This window comes from Doryrhamphus excisus, chromosome 7, assembly GCF_030265055.1.
Source record: "Doryrhamphus excisus isolate RoL2022-K1 chromosome 7, RoL_Dexc_1.0, whole genome shotgun sequence".
Classification (NCBI taxonomy): domain Eukaryota; kingdom Metazoa; phylum Chordata; class Actinopteri; order Syngnathiformes; family Syngnathidae; genus Doryrhamphus; species Doryrhamphus excisus.
The window spans coordinates 12,588,268-12,608,697 of record NC_080472.1 but is presented as its reverse complement, the minus strand read 5'-3'; the positions used below and the strand labels follow the sequence as shown (position 1 = coordinate 12,608,697).

At 43.8% G+C, this 20,430-nt stretch overlaps 1 protein-coding gene across 1 annotated transcript; it reads left to right on the top strand.

The window, feature by feature from the left end:
* The first annotated feature begins 2,153 nt into the window (after window positions 1-2,153).
* On the top strand, window positions 2,154-5,094 carry foxi2 (forkhead box I2). Its single transcript, XM_058077833.1, has 2 exons — window positions 2,154-2,845; window positions 3,527-5,094. The coding sequence occupies exons 1-2, from the start codon at window positions 2,203-2,205 to the stop codon at window positions 4,081-4,083; spliced, it is 1,200 nt and encodes a 399-aa protein (XP_057933816.1). The 5' UTR covers window positions 2,154-2,202; the 3' UTR covers window positions 4,084-5,094.
* The last annotated feature ends 15,336 nt before the right edge of the window (window positions 5,095-20,430 follow it).

Sequence of the window (20,430 nt, the reverse complement as noted above, 5' to 3'; positions counted from 1 at the left end):
ATAATAATATGATTTATAATATGATTTATAATTTATAATAATATTTTCTATAATCACTGCATGGGAATAATATATATATACATGAGAATGATTTCAAATAACTTAGTTTTAAACCAAGTTTGACAGTTTAACATCCTCATACTGTATGTTCACCATTTTCTTATATTTGTCTAACTTTGAGTCTGAAAGACTTGTTCCCAAAGTACTGCAGTGTAAGATAAAAAGATAAAAAGCCCATCTGTGCACCTTCTGCAGACGCTTTTAATTAGACACATTTTAGACGTCTTTTTGAAGAGTTTGCAACTTTTAATGTTGGCCCCAGGAGACGTTTAAGAAGATGTCATAACTTTTGACAGTTCACAATTTTAATAGCATATCCTTTAATTACACCCCAGGTCCCTGTACATACTCATAGAGTGTAATCATGAGTAATTAGGGCCTCTTAGTCTTAATTATTGTCATAAGGAGCCGTTAATTTTAGGTTGTTTCTATCTTAAATGCTTAAACATTACTTTGTGGGCGGTGGGGGGGAGGGGGGGTCATGGCCTCCAGCGCCAATATAATCACTTCTTCTTCTGGCCTCATAGTTGCATGTCATGTTAAAATCATGTGATATTTATGTCCTACTTTATTAGCGTCTATCATTGAGAATTTATGAAGCTGGACTGACTAAATTAGTATTGACTCATTGAGAGACGAGGGTGCATAATAGCATTCATCTGTTTTCTATGCCACCGGGGTATGCTGGAGCCTATCCCACTGTACACCCCGGACTGGTCGTCAGCCCAGAGACAATTTAGAGTCTCCACTTAACCTAACATGAGTTGTATCTTAGAATTTCAACTATAAATGGAAAGTAGAACTATGAAAATGTGTTATTGAATGGAATGGATACCGACTTGGTGAGTTGTTCTGGGCATGCCCAGCCAGGGGAAAGGCCCCCGGGGCAGACTTATAGGACTCGCTGGCCTGGGAACGCCTTGGTGTCCTCCTGGTGGAGCTGGAGGAGGTGGCCGGGGATCGAGCAGTGGGCTTCCCTCCTGGTGCCCCCGTAACCCGGATTAGCACAGGAGAATGGAATGGAATGGAATGGAATTTGGTACAGTACATCCCACCAGTGAACGGGGAAAATTGATAGGCCCCAAAAAAACAAACAATTTTTGCATCGTTCATCTTGCTTTTCACATTTTTGCGACTCACAGGAACAATGTTGCGTTCAAGAACTGTAGTGCAAAGTGCGAAACCTCAACTCTTGACAGGAAAAACACTGACAGTGAAGCATAAAGAAAAACATGTCAATTTTGTGTTTTTTTTACAGTGTTACTTGCCTGCTGTACATTTCACCTGTATTATTACATACAGTATTTATAAATTATTACTGACTTAGATAGAGGACAAACTGCCTATTTTACAAAAATACAAAAACAAATATTGACCAAAAAGCTGCAATTTTGCTGGGGCATTGGGCCATGTACAGTGGGTACATTATTGATATAATCATCACAGAAAATTATTTTTCAATATATAAACAAATATGTGTATATATCGTGATGTCCAACACTGCTGTAAGTACACATTCATTGTTTCCAAATCAAAATTTTCCCATATACACCCTGGACTGGTGGCCAGCCAATCACAGGGCACATATAGACAAACAACCATTCACACTCACATTCATACCTATGGACAATTTGGAGTCAATAATTAACACCAACGTTAACGCCTTGTTTTTGGAGTGTGGGAGGAAACCCACGCACTCCCGAGGAGAACATGCAAACTCCACAGAGTGATGTCCAACCGGGGCCAACATGCAAACCACTCATCCAATGGTGTCCTAGAAGCAAAAAAAAAACGTATTAGCACTTCTAATATATCGTGATCAATGGCATGATGTTGATGCTAGCTAGAATAGCAGACATTCTGCAGTAATTATGTACTTTTTTTTTGTTTTTGACCCAAAAAGAGTAGGCAGAGTGAAAGCAAAGTTCCAGTGTCTCCCTGCAGGAGGTTGGACGCTTCACGCCCGGCGACCCCGACCTTACGGCATGGGGCTGACCACGCCCCCCTCGCGTCCCGATTGGCCGCCGAGGCCAGCCAGGAGCGCCAATACAATTAAAAGTCTTGCATGCTGGCTGACACTTGTTGAGCGAACACCTCCGCGGTTTCACTGCACCTCCTTCTGGGGGGTTCCCGCCGGGAGTGATGATCGATCCCGAGTCCCATCACCACCAGAACCACCAGAACCAGCACCATCACACCTCCCCGAGCGTCGGCTCCCTCCCACCTAAAGGCACCCAGGAGGCCCCGGACATGGCGGCGGCGTACTGCGAGAGTCTGAGCGGCATGTATCATCATCACCATCACCACCACCACCAACAGCAGCAGCAGAACCTGCAGACCCCCGCCCACCGAGCAGCGGGCTTCGGCCTCGGGGAGTACGCGTCCCCGTCTGGTCCTTACCTGTGGGGCGTCAACCCCCCCTCGTCTTACCTGCACGCCGGCAGCCCCGCCGCGCCCTTCGCCCCGCCCTCGTACGGCTCGCAGCGGCAGTTCCTCGCCGCCGGCTCGCCGGCCTTCGGCGGCCCGGAGCTGGGCTGGCTGTCGGTGGCGAGCCAGGAGGAGTTGCTCAAGCTGGTTCGGCCTCCCTACTCCTACTCGGCTCTCATCGCCATGGCCATCCAGAACGCCCAGGACAAGAAGCTGACCCTGAGTCAGATCTACCAGTACGTGGCCGACAACTTCCCCTTCTACAAGAAGAGCAAGGCCGGCTGGCAGAACTCCATCAGGCACAACCTGTCGCTCAACGACTGCTTCAAGAAGGTGCCCAGGGACGAGGACGACCCCGGTACGTGAACGCAACGCCGAACCACTCGCGAAGAACGTGTTTAGTTTACTGACCTTCAAAACAAACAACTAACCCAGAAAGATGATAAAATACCGAACCATTACCGACGTTGTGATTTGAATATTAAACTCGGATTCGTTTTTTATAGCAAGTATTTTCCAGTTAAAATTGTTTGATTTAGCAAAAAGTGCTTAATAGGGAAGATGGCCAAGTAGTACATTTTTTAAATGAATAACAGCAGTAAAAGCAAGAATTTAAGGAGCCAAATAAAATGTAAATATAGTTCATATGTTAATAAACTAGTAAAAACGTTAATGTATTAAAATTGATATTATTGGTTTCCAGTGATTTAAGCAACACAACTGTACATTTATTATAAATATGAGGTATTTAGTGATGTCCGGTTTTGTGGAAAAATAAGCATCATTTCATCAATTATTCTTTTTAAAGATAATTCTATATTTTATTGAATCATGTAAACACTATTGAAAATGAAAATCTCTTTTCCAAGAGTAACCAGGCCATGACAAGACATTCTCAGCAATCAATAATTACAATCATTTCAACACAGTTGATTTTCTTATGAACGACAGTGATGTGTAAAGACAAAGGGACTGATGGATAGATTGATGATGTTCATCAGGTCCAATATCCCCATCATGATTTCTTTTTATGCCTCAGGAAAAGGAAACTATTGGACGTTGGACCCCAACTGTGAGAAAATGTTTGACAACGGCAACTTCCGCAGGAAGAGGAAGAGAAGGTCTGATGCCAGCGGGTCAGGAGGGGTGACAGGCGCCGGCGCCACCAAGGTGGACGATGGCGGTGTGGCGATGAGCTCCACGCCGAAGCCCGTCGACAGCCCCCAGCTGCTGGGGCCGCCCTCGCCGGACATGGAGGCCCTGAGCGAGAACCTTAAGGCGGCGTCTCCGTGCTTCAACAACTTTTACGGCAGCATGGCCTCTCTGGGCTCGGGGGGCCCGAACAGGCAGGGGCCTCTGGGACTGCTGAACGAGCTGTCCAACAGGAACATTACAGCCCTGGGGAGCGCCTACCACGCCAACCCTGGCGGGCAAGACGCGGGGCCGCCCGAGCATCACGGCGACGGCCTGCATTTCAACCGCGGAGTTTACTACAACACCTTCGGAGGGGGGCAGGGCGGACAGTTCAACGGCCACTTGTACAACAGCTTCAGCGTCAACAGCCTCATTTATCCCCGTGACGGCTCCGAACTATAGGGGTCGGCGAGGTCATGGCGACTTGGTCACTGGACACTTGATTAGGTACACCTGCACCAATCAGAACGCACAGCTTAGGTGTTATTTTAACAATATGTTGAATATATGTACATTGGTTGTATTATTAAGCTACAGTGTCAAAATATTACAAAGAAATATTGTTAAATAACCATATCTTGAAATGGTGCAGGTGTCCCTAATGAAGTGACCACTCAGTGTTGTTAGCCAATTTATTTAGTGACGATGCCAACCAGCACTTATCTCCTCCCTTTGTTTATAATATGATTTTTTTTAACCTTAAACCTGCTTTTTGTGAGGTTAGATGTGTGATTATCTATGTTTATTCTCACATTTCTTCTGTTCCGTTCATTAGTGCAATCCAATTAGTCTCATGCAAATCCACTTTGGTCTGGTTTACAGCAGTAAATATTAGGGATGTCCGATAATTGTACAACACATACTGCATGCGTTCATTCCACCACAAGAGAGACGTCATGTTACACATAGCGATATCGGCATCCCTAGTATGTAAGTATACTTTCAGGATGTTGCCAAATGTTTTTATTCAAATTTCTGCTCTCTGGCACCCAAACCGAGGAATGGGAAAAAAAGTGAAACATGTTCAAACCTGCCAAAGTTGCCTTTTTTGAAGGCCAGAGGAGGGACCGCCTCACGTTACCTCACAAAGATGTCACGTCTCAGCTTCTCATGCAGTAAACATGACGCTCACACCATGTGACTGAACGGATGGCGCTACGCCTCTTTCTAATATAAATATTAATAATACAAATCCTTTGACCTTAAATGTGTGTTTATGTCAAATATAGTTTGCAAATATTTATGCTATTTATGCTGATAGGCATTTTTTTCTATTCTTATCTGAACATAGTTTGATAAATGAGACGTTCTATACGTATATCAATCACTGCTACAGTATATGATGCTTTCTCAGGATGCACTGACAGCCCTTAAACTGTTTTTATATCCATTCTGTACACACGACCCGCACCTCCAGACTGTTTCATGAATAAATATCCTCTTGTCCTTGTTATGTTGTCATGTGTGCATGCAGCACCGTTTCCATAGTTGATGACGGAACATCGAGAGGTGTCTTCAACAAGCAGGAGAGTTCGGCTGGAGCTGAGTGTCAAAATTAGTCGTTTTTATGTGTCTCAATTCTTTAAAGGGACCTATGATGCTTTTTCCCCTTTCTGACCCATACATGGAGTTGGAATGTTCTATTTTGGTGTTAAACCATGACAAAGTTTCAGATAACGAAAGAAGTTTGGGATGGCTCAAAACGCTCGGTTTTAGGGGGTGTTGCTAAACTGTTCTTTTGTGATGTCACAGAGAGCGGGATTCCTCATGGGCCCTCCCCCACCTCTGCTTCTCTGTTTATGTTGCTAGTAATGGCTCGGAAAAAGTGTTTCTTTGGGTGTAAAGGACATTTGTTCAATTCTAAAAGATGCCACCATCGGGTTGGAATTCCTGATTCCCTACCAGCAAGTGTTTTTAAAGCCGAGTTTTTAAAACAATGGTCCCGCAAAACACAACGCTAAAATGCTAAAGCTACTTACCTTTGAGAGATGTTTCCTTAAGAAACTTGGGACTGTCCAGTCTCTATATCTGGATCTGAGTAATTATAAAAAGAAAAATTATTATCAAGGCTGCACGGTGGTTCGAGTGGTTAGCGCACAGGCCTCACAGCCAGGTGACCCGGGTTCAAATCCGCTCTCGGACATCTCTGTGTGGAGTTTGCATGTTCTCCCTGAACATGCTAGGTTAATTGGCGACTCCAAATTGTTTGTCTATATGTGCCCTGTGATTGGCTGGCCACCAGTCCAGGGTGTACCCCGCCTCTCACCCGAAGACATTTGGGATAGGCTCCAGCACCCCCTGCAACCCTTAAGATAAGCGGTAGAAAATTAATGAATGAAATTATTATCAACTCCTATAGCGTTTAGCAACTCCTATAAAATTGGGTTAGCAGCTAGCGGCTAACACCGCTAACACCGGAAGTCTTTCTAAGCAGTTGTGAGTGTCACCAACCACAGACGAGTCGGCATGCCTGGAGGCCGTCCGTGGGGGAAAACATTAAAACACACCATTTTCGCGGGGAGCACCAAATCCAAAGAAATCCAGCTGGAATAGGTGCAGGTTCTGGAAAAACTAGAAAGCTTTCTGTGCTGGTTATGGTGTGTAGCTGCTCTATAGGAATGCGGGAGGAAACCGAAGTACCCGAAGTAAAACCCCACACAGTGATGTCCCAGATGTGGCCAACATGCTAACCGTAAGATAATTTAGAAGCAGATCCTCATGTGATACCCATATTTGGGTGTTGCTGACATTTTACACAAAGACCTATGACACTAAGTAATACGCTGAATTCCTGATGAGTCATAAACAAGAGTATTGACGAGTGTCGACACGATTATCATCCATCCATCCATCTTCTATGACGCTTATCCTGACATGACTATCAATTAAAGATTAAATTAGTAGTAGGCTAGTATTAGCCTGCTTATTATAGCCTACTATAGCCTATTATATGAAATTTGTCAGATTTTTTTTGTAAAAAAAATAATTAAAATAATAATAATAATAATTTCATCAATAAAAAATATCAAATTATTTAGGGGGGCTTAAGAACATTTTAGGGGGACTGAAGCCACTGATTGTGTCATCACCGAGTCAGACCCTCACTTTAACATCAGTAAACTAAACTAATCATTTTATATGTCTCAAACAATTGCAACTTTTACTGTTAAAAAGTGTCCGTAAAAATGTAATTTGTGTATAAGGAACCAGACAGTTGGTTGGTGTTTGCAAATAAAATGAAAAGAACCACAGAAGGTCTTTCTGGTACTTTTATATCAGACAAGACAACACGAGATGGTGCGTTTAAATCATGGAGGCCACTTCCAACCAAACAAGCACCGAAGAGCGGAAGTTCAAATTTGGCACCGGGCCAACGAGCGGCGAGGTCGATGCACGTGTTGATTGACAGCGACTCCAAAACAATGGGCCTTTTGTCCCGGCTCCTTCATGCTCGTCCTTTTGTGTCAATTAGGGCTCCTCTGAGGAGAGGTCATGTTGCTTTGTTGCAGGCGCACACAGACTCTTTGCTTGGCGTTTGATGGTTAGCGTTAGCGTTAGCGTGCACACGATGAGAGCTTGCCATGACACTGATATGACAATGCAGCTGTGATCTTGGGGGGGGGGGGCTCCATCATGCCAACTTCTTTGGAAATAACCGCTTGGTGACTGCTTCATTTGTAAACAATTAGCAAGCAGGATATAGCTTTTGTTTTGATTGACTTTTTGATGCAAATACGGATACAAATACAAAACAGAAAAATTTACTCTCCTGTTTTGCCGTATAGATCACAGTGGAAGTGGGACCAATCAAATATGAGTACAAGCCGCCATAATTTACATGTACAAAAAATGTTTCAAACGGCGTGGGGAAAAAAAACAAAGCAAAAAATGTACCACTTCCACACAGTATGAGAGGAGAACCTTTTTTTCCACATTCGCTCCATGCAGTGTGAAAGGTAATGTACCGTGATCTAACGTCACGTCTCATAACATTACTAATACCTAGTGAGCACAATGCTACATATAAGTTATTTCAATATTTTTTTTTACTAATAATAATAAACAGCAATCATTCATTGATTATTTTTGAAAAAGCATGATATAGTGAGGGAGCAATGTTCCAGTGACGACTGTACTTCATATACAAATTAGGTAGGCCCCCCTAAAATGAATAAATATTGAATTATTCGTGATTATTCTCTCTGTTTTAACATGAACACCCCCCCCCCCTTGTTATGTGTGTCCATTCAGAACCAGTTTAGAACTATAGGAACATGTGATTCTATGCGTCCGCTTGCAGAACTTTTCCACCCTGGCACCAGTTCTTCCTCTGGTGAATGACCGCGTCGGCTGCCAAGCGTGGACTTCTCAATTAGAGTGTATCCACTGACCCGGGGGTCTGTTTGATCACCTTCCCTCGGGGCCCGGAACATCGGTGACCCCCTCCCTCCTAATTTGGCTGCGGCACGTCTCTATCGGGTGACATTGAAAAGCGCCATTGTGGTGCGGCTGGGAAGCGGCTGGAAAATGTTCCGAGTGCGGTCTTTGCAGGGGTGACGTGTAGGTTGGCGTCCTGAAATGACCCCGAAGGACGGAGGTGACACCTCGCTAATGAGAAACATGGAACTGAAAGAGTCTTCCCAGGGATGGGATGGGATCGACTCAGGACACGGGAGAGATGCCGGAGTCTAGACTTAGAGTCTTGTCTAGTCTAGTCTTAGACTATCAATTGTAGCAACAGTACGACTGGACACTCGTTTGCCTTCGTGTTGACCAATTCTAGTTTAGTGAAGGATTAACGTTGGCTCTTCTACGGCAGCGTGCGGGAAACGTCCTGATGGGTGGCGTCCAGGGAATCAGGACGGGTGTCTCCTGAGAATGATTTGATCCAGTAAGGCTCAATTAAGTGGTTGCTTTCGCCCTTGTGTGGAGCGTCTGAATCGGAGCCAGGTCATCTCCGGGTGAAGGTGTTATTCATTATTTTTCCGCCTGTCGGATCCCATGAGCGGCGGCGGGAGACGGTGGCAGCGCGGCGGCCGAGGAGCAAAGGGCCCGCCGGTGGGCTACGTCAAGCGCACTCAAAACCTCTCCACTCGCCGTGGGGATTATGATCAACAAAGCATGTCCCACACCTGCACCGGCCAGCACAATGGAAACTCCGCGGGCCGATGGAGGCGCACGGAGAGAGCAATTATTAGAGGCCCTTGACGATGAAATGGATTACATTAACCCCTTGTGTTGATCTTCATCCTGGAGATACCAGATACGAGGCTGACATTTTGGATCCCCGACTTTATTCCAGACCCATCTCTTTGCGTCAATTTCCTATCAGGCCCTCATCCACAATCTTTATGTGACATGAACGCACACGTCTATCACTTTTATGTGTGTTCTAAAGATATAAAAAAAGCTAAAACATGCTGTAACTAACATGTACTATTTACAGTATTTGACCATATTTTGGGGCGGCACGGCGGTCTAGTGGTTAGCGCGCAGACCTCACAGCTAGGAGACCAGGGTTCAATTCCACCCTCGGCCATCTCTGTGTGGAGTTTGCATGTTCTCCCGTGCATGTGTGGGTTTTCTCCGGGTACTCCGGTTTCCTCCCACATTCCAAAAACATGCTAGGTTAATTGGCCACTCCAAATTGTCCATAGGTATGAATGTGAGTGTGAATGGTTGTTTGTCTATATGTGCCCTGTGATTGGCTGGCCACCAGTCCAGGGTGGACCCCGCCTCTCGCCCAAAGCCAGCTAGGATAGGCTCCAGCACCCCCGCGACCCTCGTGAGGAAAAAGCGGTAGAAAATGAATGAATGACCATATTTTGGTCCTTTTAAGCATTTCTGTGTAAATGGAGCATTGTTTTAATATCTTTAGGAGGCACAGCTGACTTTGGACTGGACATTCATTTCCTATGCTGTTTAATCCTCACTAGAGTCATGGGGGTATGCTGGAGCCTATCCCAGCTGACTTTGGGCGAGAGGTGGGGTACACCCTGCGGACCATTTAGAGTCACTGATTAACCTAACCTTTTTGGACATACGGGAGGAAACCGGAGTACCCTCACAAAACCCACGCAAAACTCCACACAGAGATTCAAACCCGGATCTTCTGACTGTGTGGCCAACATGCTAAGAACATGCCACTGTGGGGCCAGCTTACTTATATATTCATTCATTCGTTTTCTACCGCCACAAGGGTCACAAGGGGTGCTGGAGCCTATCCCAGCTGTCTTGGGGCAAGAGGCGGGGTACACCCTGGACTGGTGGCCAGCCAATCACAGGGCACATATAGACAAACAACCATTCACACTCACATTCATACCTATGGACAATTTGGAGTGGCTAATTAACCTAGCATGTTTTTGGAATGTGGGAGGAAACCGGAGTACCCGGAGAAAACCCACGCATGCACGGGGAGAACATGCAAACTCCACACATAGATGGCCGAGGGCGGGATTGAACTCTCTTAGCTGTGAGGTCTGCGTGCTAACCACTTGACCTCCGTGCAGCCGCTTACTGATATATAACTGATATAAAGTGACTTATTTGTTCATATAACGTAAACATCAGGATGAACAACACCGCGCCTATCAATTAAGCACTGCTGTTTATGCGATGATGCCTTCAAGTGCACTGGTAACTTTGAGTACTCAGTCATAACAGATCAGAGGATGAAAAAATACTGACGTTACTGCATCCCTGCCAGCTTGCCCTGTGTGGCACATCTGAAATCTGATCGGTTAAAGAAACATCCCCCGTTGCTCGTAGTGTTGAAGTGACATGGGCCTGCATTCTTGATTTTGAAGGCCCTGGGAAGATTACATTGACATGATGTCAGATGGAAGCTGAAATCTGATTCGGTAGTCCAAATCTTAACATAAAAATACACGACTGGAAGGAAATACTAGAATTGAGTCTGTGCTTCTGGTAACATTTAGGCCTGCAGTGAAGGCTATGCTGTATCTGATGGCACACCACTGCATAGATAAACAGAAAAACTACTTAGACTGAATTCTAACTTGCATGTACTCTATTGCTGAGTAATATTAAGCTACACTGGCGTGGACAACATTTGCTGTCAGTTTCAATCTCGTAGTTCTTTAGTGGTGCTACTACTCCCAGTATGAGCTGTTGTTAGCTTGTAGCTAGATCCGCCACCTAGCTAGCCTGATAGCTAGCCCAGGGTTTGTTCCATTCGTGCTTTATCGGACGCTCTAATATTGCTGGCAGAGGCGGGTGTGAGCCCCCCCGGGGGAACCCACCTTGGGCCAGTGGGGCCTGAAGCGCAGAGGAATGCACATGGTTGGCCTCATGTACGCCCCGCCCCCTCTCTCTCACCACTCCCACTCCCACCACACACACACCGTCTGTTTAGCTTTTAATTGGGCCTACTCGGCGGGCACCTCTCCAGATCACACTGTCACTTTACACTGCGTAATAAGCTATTAGCCCCCCCATGACACCCCCCCCCCCCCCCCCCCCCCCCCACGCTAATCGACATGGACATGCTCATTGTGTGGGACGAGGACTGTTGTTTCTATGGACGTCCACGCCTCGGCTTTGCAGGAGGACACAGACGGAGGGGGGCGCGGCACAGTGGGGAGGAGAGGGTGATGTAGGTAAACACAACTGGGAGGTGGTGGGGGGGTCAAGCTGAGGCGAACCCGCTCTCCGTGCCCCCCAGGAAACAAGAAAACAAACTGTAACACCTTCAGCTCTGCTATCCTGCTTTGGCAAAAATATGACTTTATGCCTCGTCCCAAAACAACAACACAGAACCTTTTGGTCCCCCCTGACGCCCACTACCACCCACCCCCACCCTTGGTAGCAGTCATAATAAGCAACCGCCCAATCAGATCAACCCCGAACCAAAAAAAACTTGTTTTTTTTTTGGTAGCCATGTTGCATTGTGGGGGAGGGGGGAACCATCCAAAGCAACAGGACTGATTCCACAGGTGCTAATGCTAGCTTACACTGGTATCCCACCCCCACCCCCATCCAAGAGCCAGCATCTTCACTTCCTGCACCCAACAGAAACAACCTGGTGAGCCACCGTCTTTAAAAAGTTGACAAGTATCGAGAAGCACGGAAACGCGGTGGAAAACCCAAATGAAAGCTAGAAATGGCGCTGTGGGCGGAGCCAATGCAACAGTGTGTGTCACTATGAGAATAATTAGTAACACACACACACTTTCTACATCCATGCTCTAATCCAGCTCCCTCTGAGCTCGAGGTCTCGGGGGAAAGGTTCATCCAGAGGGCGAAACCAGCCTCCATGGCAAAGTAAGAAATGGAGGGCTGGGGGGCCGGGGGGCTGGGGGGTGGTGTCGGAGGAAAAGGGGGCGCCTGGAGTTCCTAACAGCTTTTTGTCAGCACATGAGGGGGATCGGCGGTGGTTACTGGTTTTTGAGGTTCCTCACCCGCATTTGTTTGGGGTCAGCGCACTGGGTAGGGGGGTCAATAAATGATTTGGGGGGGGGGGGGGGGGGTTAGAACATCAGCAGGGAAATGCAGTTGTTTTGTTGACCACTTTAGAACTTTAGAAAGACACGTTCCAAAGTGTCCCAAGACCCACTTCTACCCAGAGGGACTCAAAACTGACGAAACGCCCTTTTGGCTCTCGTCCTTTAGGGTACCAGATGCAGTCCAGGGTACCTAAAGGGTGGAGCTAAGTAGAGTCCTGATTGGTGGACAGAGAACGGTGACTTCTGTGTGTTCTTTTGGCATCCCACAAAATGTTTGAGTACCTGATTAATAATCAGTATGCCATTTCTTCCCTTCCCTTACCACCCTTTGGCACCCTGCTGTTGGGGCACCACCACCTATGGGGCAGCGAAAGGGGCGGGGCTGCACGGAGGTAGTGTAGTGTGCCGTTTGGCGAACAGAGAATGGTCACTTCCTGAGGGGGAAGAAGACCAAAACCAAGTAGAAAGATGTCCTCCATTTGACCGAGCAAGAGTGAAGAAGTCCCCAAGGGGGCGTCCCCTTGTTAAAAAAGTGCTAAGACATTTTACCTTCACTTGTTCACTTTCTGACCAAACATTAGCAAGAAGGCAGGAGGGGAAAAGCTGTACCGTGCCCCCCCCCACCCCCCCTCCCCCCATAACCTCCCACCACACTGCAGGTGCAATCCAAGGCCAACCGCGACGCTCCATCAGCTTTGCAGCAGGCTAGCGAGGCGCTTCAGATGAGGAAGGGGTTGGGGGGCTGGGGGGTTGGGGTCTTGTCACCCCCCTGGCCTTGGCCTGTGCCGGTCATTGGGACAGAAAGCTGGAACGCTGCCCGGCCAGCCTGCTGGAGGCCAGGCAGCAGTGAGGGCGCTGAAGCGGGCCGAGGTTGGGGCTCCAAAAGGGGGGGGGGGGGCGGGGGCACCTGACCTCGAGATGACCATTGGGTGTTCCCTCATTGGGCAGTGGTGCCCGTACCCCTGATGATGATCTGCTTCTCTATGATCGGTTAAGGCTGTCTGGACTCCTCTGGATGCTTGGTTGCTATATAACTAGTTTGCAAGCAAGATTATACATAAATTAGCCAACGGCTCTAGTGGGGGGGGGGGGGGGGGGGGTTATGGGTCACATGTGGAAACATTTGCATATGACTTTAAGATCTTCTGTAATTCACCCTCAAAGCCAGCGTGGAACGCCAGGTAATAACGTACACTTCATACATTGGGCAATTATAGCAAGTGGGGGGTTGGGGGGGTGTCTTTTAAAGCTTGTTTGCGATGATTCATGGTTCCTCCAATGTAATTTCCTTGTCATTAGGACTTGATAATAAACGCATGAAGTCTTTGGAGAGCTAATTGAAAAGTGTTTAGAAGCGACTGACTTGTATATGAACCCAAAGAGCAGTAACGTAGATCAAATTTTGTTGTATGTAATACAATAAAGGCGATTCTGATTCTGATTAACCAACTCCAACCACTTCTGCCTGTTCTTGCCTGCTAGAAAGATTTCCTGGCAGCCACAGCTAGCAACCGTAACCTGCACTCTAATAGCCAGAGCCAACTCAAACCTCATTATCTTAACCTTACATTGTTTACCAGGAGAATAATAATAATAATAATCTGGATTAAATATTGATACACAATGCACAACGATGAGCCAATTCAAGAAACAATACAAGCAGTTGATGTTTGCTAAATACAAGGATGAAGAGTCTTGAACCAGTCATGATGTGCTATATATATCACTATATTGACATGCACTATGGTACCCATTATGGCATTGGATGCTCATATCACCTCCTACTTCGGTACGTGACTAAAAATAAAAATAAAAATAAAAATAAAAATAAAAATAAAAATAAAAATAAAAATAAAAATAAAAATAAAAATAAAAATAAAAATAAAAATAAAAATAAAAATAAAAATAAAAATAAAAATAAAAATAAAAATAAAAATAAAAATAAAAATAAAAATAAAAATAAAAATAAAAATAAAAATAAATAAAACTATATTAGGAAAGCAGGAAGTGAACAAATGTAACAGTTAGTGATTGTAAAAGTACCAGATGGAGGGGTAGGATTTAATAAGCTTTGCTTCTTCCTACTCCTTTTGGACATGTAGAACTGGGAACTGATTATGGGATGCACTCAATTGGAATCTGATGCATGTTCAAATGAAATTAAACCATTACCATTACCATTACCATTACCATTACCATTACCATTACCATTACCATTACCATTACCATTACCATTACCATTACCATTACCATTACCATTACCATCTTTTATGTTGTCTGTCTTTGGTCTGACATAACGACTTGGCCCTCCTTTCATAAATAAGTCAGCCTTGCTTGAAACGTGTCGTTCATGTTGAGAAAAGGTTTTCCACGGGCTGGAAGAGACAGACAGCAAAGCAGCACACACAGACTCTACCCCTCACCCCCACCCCCAATACACACACACACGCAAAGGCTAGATTCAGACATGAAAGGCAGGTGGAGTGAAACCATGAAATTACAGCGAAGGTGTCAATTACCCTTTGAAAGCACAGCCAGGCAAGACCCGGCCCGTCGCTGGAATTAGAACAAATAAAGAAGAACTGAGGGTAGAAGAAGAAGAAGGAGGAGGAGGAGGAGTGGATGGGTGGGAGTGTGCTTTTTACAATATTGCATCCATGTAAACGCTCTTAATTCTTCTAGAAATCACCCCCTCCCCACCTTCGAACACTTCACCTCGCACACATCACACGCCGTCGGCCCGCCTCCGTGACGGCGCCGAGTCTGCAAGAGATCCAAGAGCGAGACCATTTGTCAGATTTCTCCTCTAGGGTTCTGGCGGGGGAAAACCTGCACACCCTTTTTCTTAAAATTGATCTGCGACAAATTTACACCGAAGCTCCCTGCAGGCGGTGAGGCCTAAGACTGGCTTGATTTTATTGGAATTGAACATGATCCATTTATTTGCATGTAAATACGTAGAAACTTCCTGTGGCCATCATAAGAGCTTTATGAAGTGGACAGGAAAAGGGAATTCTAGATTTTAACATTCTTACGTTTAACTTAACTTTTTATTAATAAGGGACAGCATCGCTGGACTTCAACACATAACATGTCCGCACACACACCCTTCATTTCTTCAGTCTTTTGCTGTACTAATATTTGATTAGTATTTATTATTAGTGTATAATATTAGGGTCCAAACACCTGTTTGTTTGACTTTGACAGTAAGTGAATTTACGCCTGTGAAGTGAAGTAAATTATTAGAATACAATCCTCCACATCTCTCTTTAATTGCCATTGCTGCGCTCGCGACAAGGTTAGTTAACAAGCTAAATGCATAGAAGCATAATCCAGGTTTAAGATTCAAAGTATTTTTATTTTTCACCAAGAATTTGAACATTTGTCAGGGAATTTGATGAATCGGGAATATGTGTGTGTGGCAGTGGCGTCATTAGGCCTATTTTAAAATGTTGAAAATGTTCTTAAGCCCCCCCTAAGTAATTAAATAAATATTTTTATTGATTTGTTTTTATTTTTGATAGATTTTTTTTTACAAAAAAACTCTGACATATTTCATATAATAGGACAAAATCAGACTGATAAGCAAGCCAATAAGGAGGCAATATTTCGGAAAAAGAACATCATAACCACAGTAAAATATGGCGGCGGTAGTGTGATGGTCTGGGGCTGTTTTGCTGCTGCTGAAGATGCTGAGTTGTCGAAACAAGATGTCAGCTGTACTTTGTTGGAGGCCCGCAAAAGATGACGACGATGATGACTGAGTGACATTTTTTCCCTCTTCTTCTTCTTCCTCTTCCTCCTCTTCTTCAGCAGACATGAAGTGATGTTACGTCCAGACAGCTCGGGTCAAAGTGGATGCCGCCTTTGATTTGTTGACAGACAAAATGCTCCGTCAAAGGAGAGAAAAAAGCCCCCTTAGTTTTCTTGTCGGCGCTCTCTCGTACATGCACACGCACGTGCACGCTCAGTGGTGACTCAGACTGATGACAGCTTTCATTAATGTGAATAAATAGAAGAATAATATAATGATGTCAATAATCTACTATAGCACAATTCATAAAGTATAGAACTACAGCAGAGCTGCTGGGGATGCTGTCGTGGCTAATTACTGTTAATTACATCAGTAGGGGCCCCATGGGGCATTCCAAAAATGATGATGATAATAATAATAATAATAATAATAATAATAATAATAATAATAATAATAATAATAATAATAATAATAATAATAATAATAATAATAATAATAATAACAATAATAATAATAATAATAATAATAATAATACATTTTATTTGTATAGCGCTTTTCAGAATACTCAAAGACGCTTTACAGGGAAGAAAAAAAAAGTTGAGTAAAAAATCAAAGTAGTAGACGTTAAAATACAACATCCATAATTCATTCAGAGCTAAAAGCTAAAATTAAACTCAGTTTTAAAATTCAAATTCAATAAAACTGCTTAATTAATCTCAATTTCCGATACCGATATCAATATCATATTGCATTTTTATGCTGAATTCGGGAAATGTAAAAAAAATTAAAAATGTAAAAATATTAAAGATAAATGTAAAGATAAATGTAAAGATGAAAAAATATAAAAATGTTTTTAAAAATGTTAAAAAATGTTTTAAAAAATGTAAAAAAAATGTTTAAAAAATGTTTTACAAATGTTTTACAAATGTTTTACAAATGTTTTACAAATGTTTTAAAATGTTTAAAAAATGTTTAAAAAATGTTTGAAAAATGTAAAAAAGTAAAACATAAATACTTAACTAAAAGTAGTTTATACGTAGCACATAAAGTGTAATTTAAGGTGTTAAAACATATCATTGAGTTAATATTTTGCTGAATACTTAATCAAAATACCCGAGTACTGCATAGTTTATGTTTCATTTGCATTAGTTGTTGTTGTTGTCCTTTACAAATGCCAGAGGCTTTTCTTGTCACAAAAGTAACAAAATGAAGTTTACATAAGAAATTAAATCAAGTTTTGTGGCTTGTAAAAAATATATGGTGTTATAATTATTGATTTCAGGTGGTATAATGAGGATTTTGACATTGAAAACCTTGAGTAGAGGTAGCCACAAAAGTGTTGTGTGGTGGAATCTGCGCTAGTAATATTTGTTGTTGTTGTTGTTGTTGTTGTCAGGGAACTTTAATGCACCGGAATGTTGTAATTGACCTGTTTTGTGTTGTTCTGGGAAGAAAACAGGGCAAATGAACTGAGTCTTATTAAAGTGGTTTCATTTGCAGTAATTGATGTTGTGTAATGAGTTGCCTGGTCCCTGGTCAGGGACGGTGTCGTTTTATTAGCCTCCCGTCGCACACGCTGCCAATCCAAAAATGGGCCCTCGGGTCTCTACGGTGGAGGCTGAGATGATTTGACGTGCTTTTCATATTTTTTGCCATCTGTCACCACTTTGCTATGTTAGCTAGGCGGGCCCGTAGTGCTGGGCGCCCTGGGGGGAGGCAGGTGGAACCACACACACCGGGGAGGGAGGCAGGCAACATCCACACAATGGCGGCGGGTGTTTTCCAAATGTTTTAATATGCTTGTCATGGACTTTTTGTGTTGCGCAGTCAGGGCCAGCGATGCCTTCTCTGGGTCACGTTTACAACTTCAATTGTAATATTTGCTCCATTAAATTACATTCATTATAATATGAACTCAATCTTATTCAGTTATTCTTATTATTGGGATTCATTTTCATCTATTATCTTCATTTTGTAGCATGTTTCTTGGCTGGACTGCTTCCAGCGTACTTCATGTGTTTTTGCCATGTCAATGTATTCTGCCCAGGGCCTTCAGAATCACCAGTGCTGGTCCCTGTCAGATTAGCAATGGAATTAGCTTTTTTTTTTTAGCCAGTCATACTTCAGATTCAGTAACTACTAAGCAACAAGTATTATTCTTTTAAGCTGTTTTTATTTCTGCAACATGTACGTGTGTGTGTGTATCTGTGTGTGTGTGTGTGTGTGTGTGTGTGTGTGTGTGTGTGTATGTGTGTGTGTGTGTGTGTGTGTGACAGAGAGAGAGAGAAAAAGATGAGAAGCAGTGTTGTGTTTGTCGTCTTCACTGAGTGACTCCATCAAGTGTCTGAGGGGTCAGCGGCACCCAGTGACCCCTATAGTCGGCATCCTGGCTGAGTTGGGATCAGGTCCCCATCCTGCACCTTCAAAGGAGGAAACCAGCCACCCCATCCTGGAGCATCTCCATAGAAATGCCATGCATGCATTTACACGGTGACAGGCGGTGGCACACGGCGAGCTCTCATTGGTCTGCACATCATCAATGGGGGTCACTGGGCGTGGTTCTTTTTTTTTTTTTTTTTTTTAGCAGACGTGTTGAAACGAGACCAGGACGAGGCAAGCTTCCATGTCCGTGTTTCTCTTCGTCGGCTGCGTCATGTTCTTTTGACAGCAACCAGACAACAAAGCAAACGTCACCGTGTGTTTAGCCACTTGCTAACATGAAGAATATCGGGATTTTAGTCAGTAATGTTTTAAGTGTTGATCCAACAGGGGACATTTAAGAACATTTTAGGTGCTCTTAAAATGCTCTAAAATGTTCTTAAGCCCCCCTAAATAATCTGGTATTTTGTATTGATTTTTTTCACAAAAAAAATATCTGACAAATTTCATATTATAGGGCAAAAGCAGGCTTAATAAGCAAGCCATGTCCGCACACGCACCCTTCATCTCTTCAGTATTTTGCAGTACTGATATTTGATTAGTATTTATTATTAGTGTATGATTGTATTTATTCTCCAAACACCCGTTTGTTTGACTTTGACGGTAAGTGACAGTAATTATTAGACTACAATCCTCCCCGTCTCTCTTTAATTGCCATTGTTGCGCTCGCGACAAGGTTAGTTAACAAGTTAAATGCAGAGAAGCATAATCCAGGTTGAAGATTCAAAAATTTTTTTTTTTCACCAAGAATTTGAAAATTTGTTGGGAATTGGGAATATGTGTGTGTGGCAGTAGCGTCATTAGGCCTGTTTTAAAATGTTGAAGATTTTCTTAAGCCCAAAAAAATAATTTTTATATATATTTTTATTTACAAAAAAATATCTGACAAATTAGGGCAAAAGCAGGCTTAATAAGCAAGCCAATAAGCAGGCTAATACTAGCCTACTACTAATAATAATAATAATCAGAAGAAGAATAATGATGATAGTAATAATAATAGGCTAATGAATAATATAATAATGATTATGATATGATGGATGACTGTCCACGGGACAGAATGGTTGCAGAGTTTGAGCAGCGGTTTTGCAGTGTAGATTGTGTGTACTTGTGTACATTTAATGGTGGCCTAAAACTATTGAGTATCTCTACTAAATCTGTCCAAAAGTGGGAAAGTTATATCCCGCTTCTTGTTCCTTATTTGTTTTTTTTGTTTTATTTTTGAATGTTTACTACATTCATTCATATCCTGTGAACCCCCCCCTCCTCACTACCTGGTGACGCATCAGACAAGCAGACAAGGTTGACGGAGGAAGCAGGTTGGATTAAAGCAGTTGAGCAGTAATCCTAAACCTGGATCTCAGCCAGACCACGGCCGTGCCGGACTACCGCCACATCTAAAAATACGCGTGTTCTTCCACGCCTGTCTCCCACGTTGGGTTCTTCATCCACTTGGGACATATACACTGTAACCTCCACGATAATTGGGGCCGTGAATCACACAAACAATCACATCATATACATTATTGATATACGTTGTAGTGCTAACTTACCGGTACATAATTCACCCCGGAATGATCGACAGGAGAATGGTTGCCACCCGGAGAGTTGGGCGCGAGGGGAAGGGGGTTTCTCTTCCTGTGGTGTTTGCAAGGTGGGATGTTATGTCTCACGTAGCGAGGAGTGTGTTAATGTTTGTGAGAAGAATAAAGTTTTCTCCCAAGTTCGACACCCCGCCTCAGATTCCAGTTCTTTAACGTATTCATTATTATTATTAATATACATTCACATTTGAAGGGATGGCCTAGGTTAGCCTATTCCCTGCATACGAAGTACCACGCTAACGATGCTAACAGATAGTTGTCCGAGCTCCAGGCCGCATTTTAAGATGTGTAGAGAAGCCCGCAGCTTCCTGTGAAGAGTTGGCGTTGCCAGTCAGCCGCCAGCCGCCAGCCGCCTCCTGACTCATCGTCTGAACACGAGAGGAGGAGGCGTGAGAGAGCCAGAGCAACAAACAGTCTGAAGACATCAGGTGAAAAATGGCTGTCAGGAAGCTCTGATGGCTCCTTCACTGCCAAGACCGCACACGTG

Excerpts from the sequence above, each read along its gene's own strand:
- foxi2 (XM_058077833.1), top strand. The coding sequence starts at position 2,203 with ATGATCGATCCCGAGTCCCATCACCACCAGAACCACCAGAACCAGCAC. Across the intron at positions 2,846-3,526 it reads CAGGGACGAGGACGACCCCG|GAAAAGGAAACTATTGGACG; the intron begins GTACGTGAACGC and ends TTTATGCCTCAG.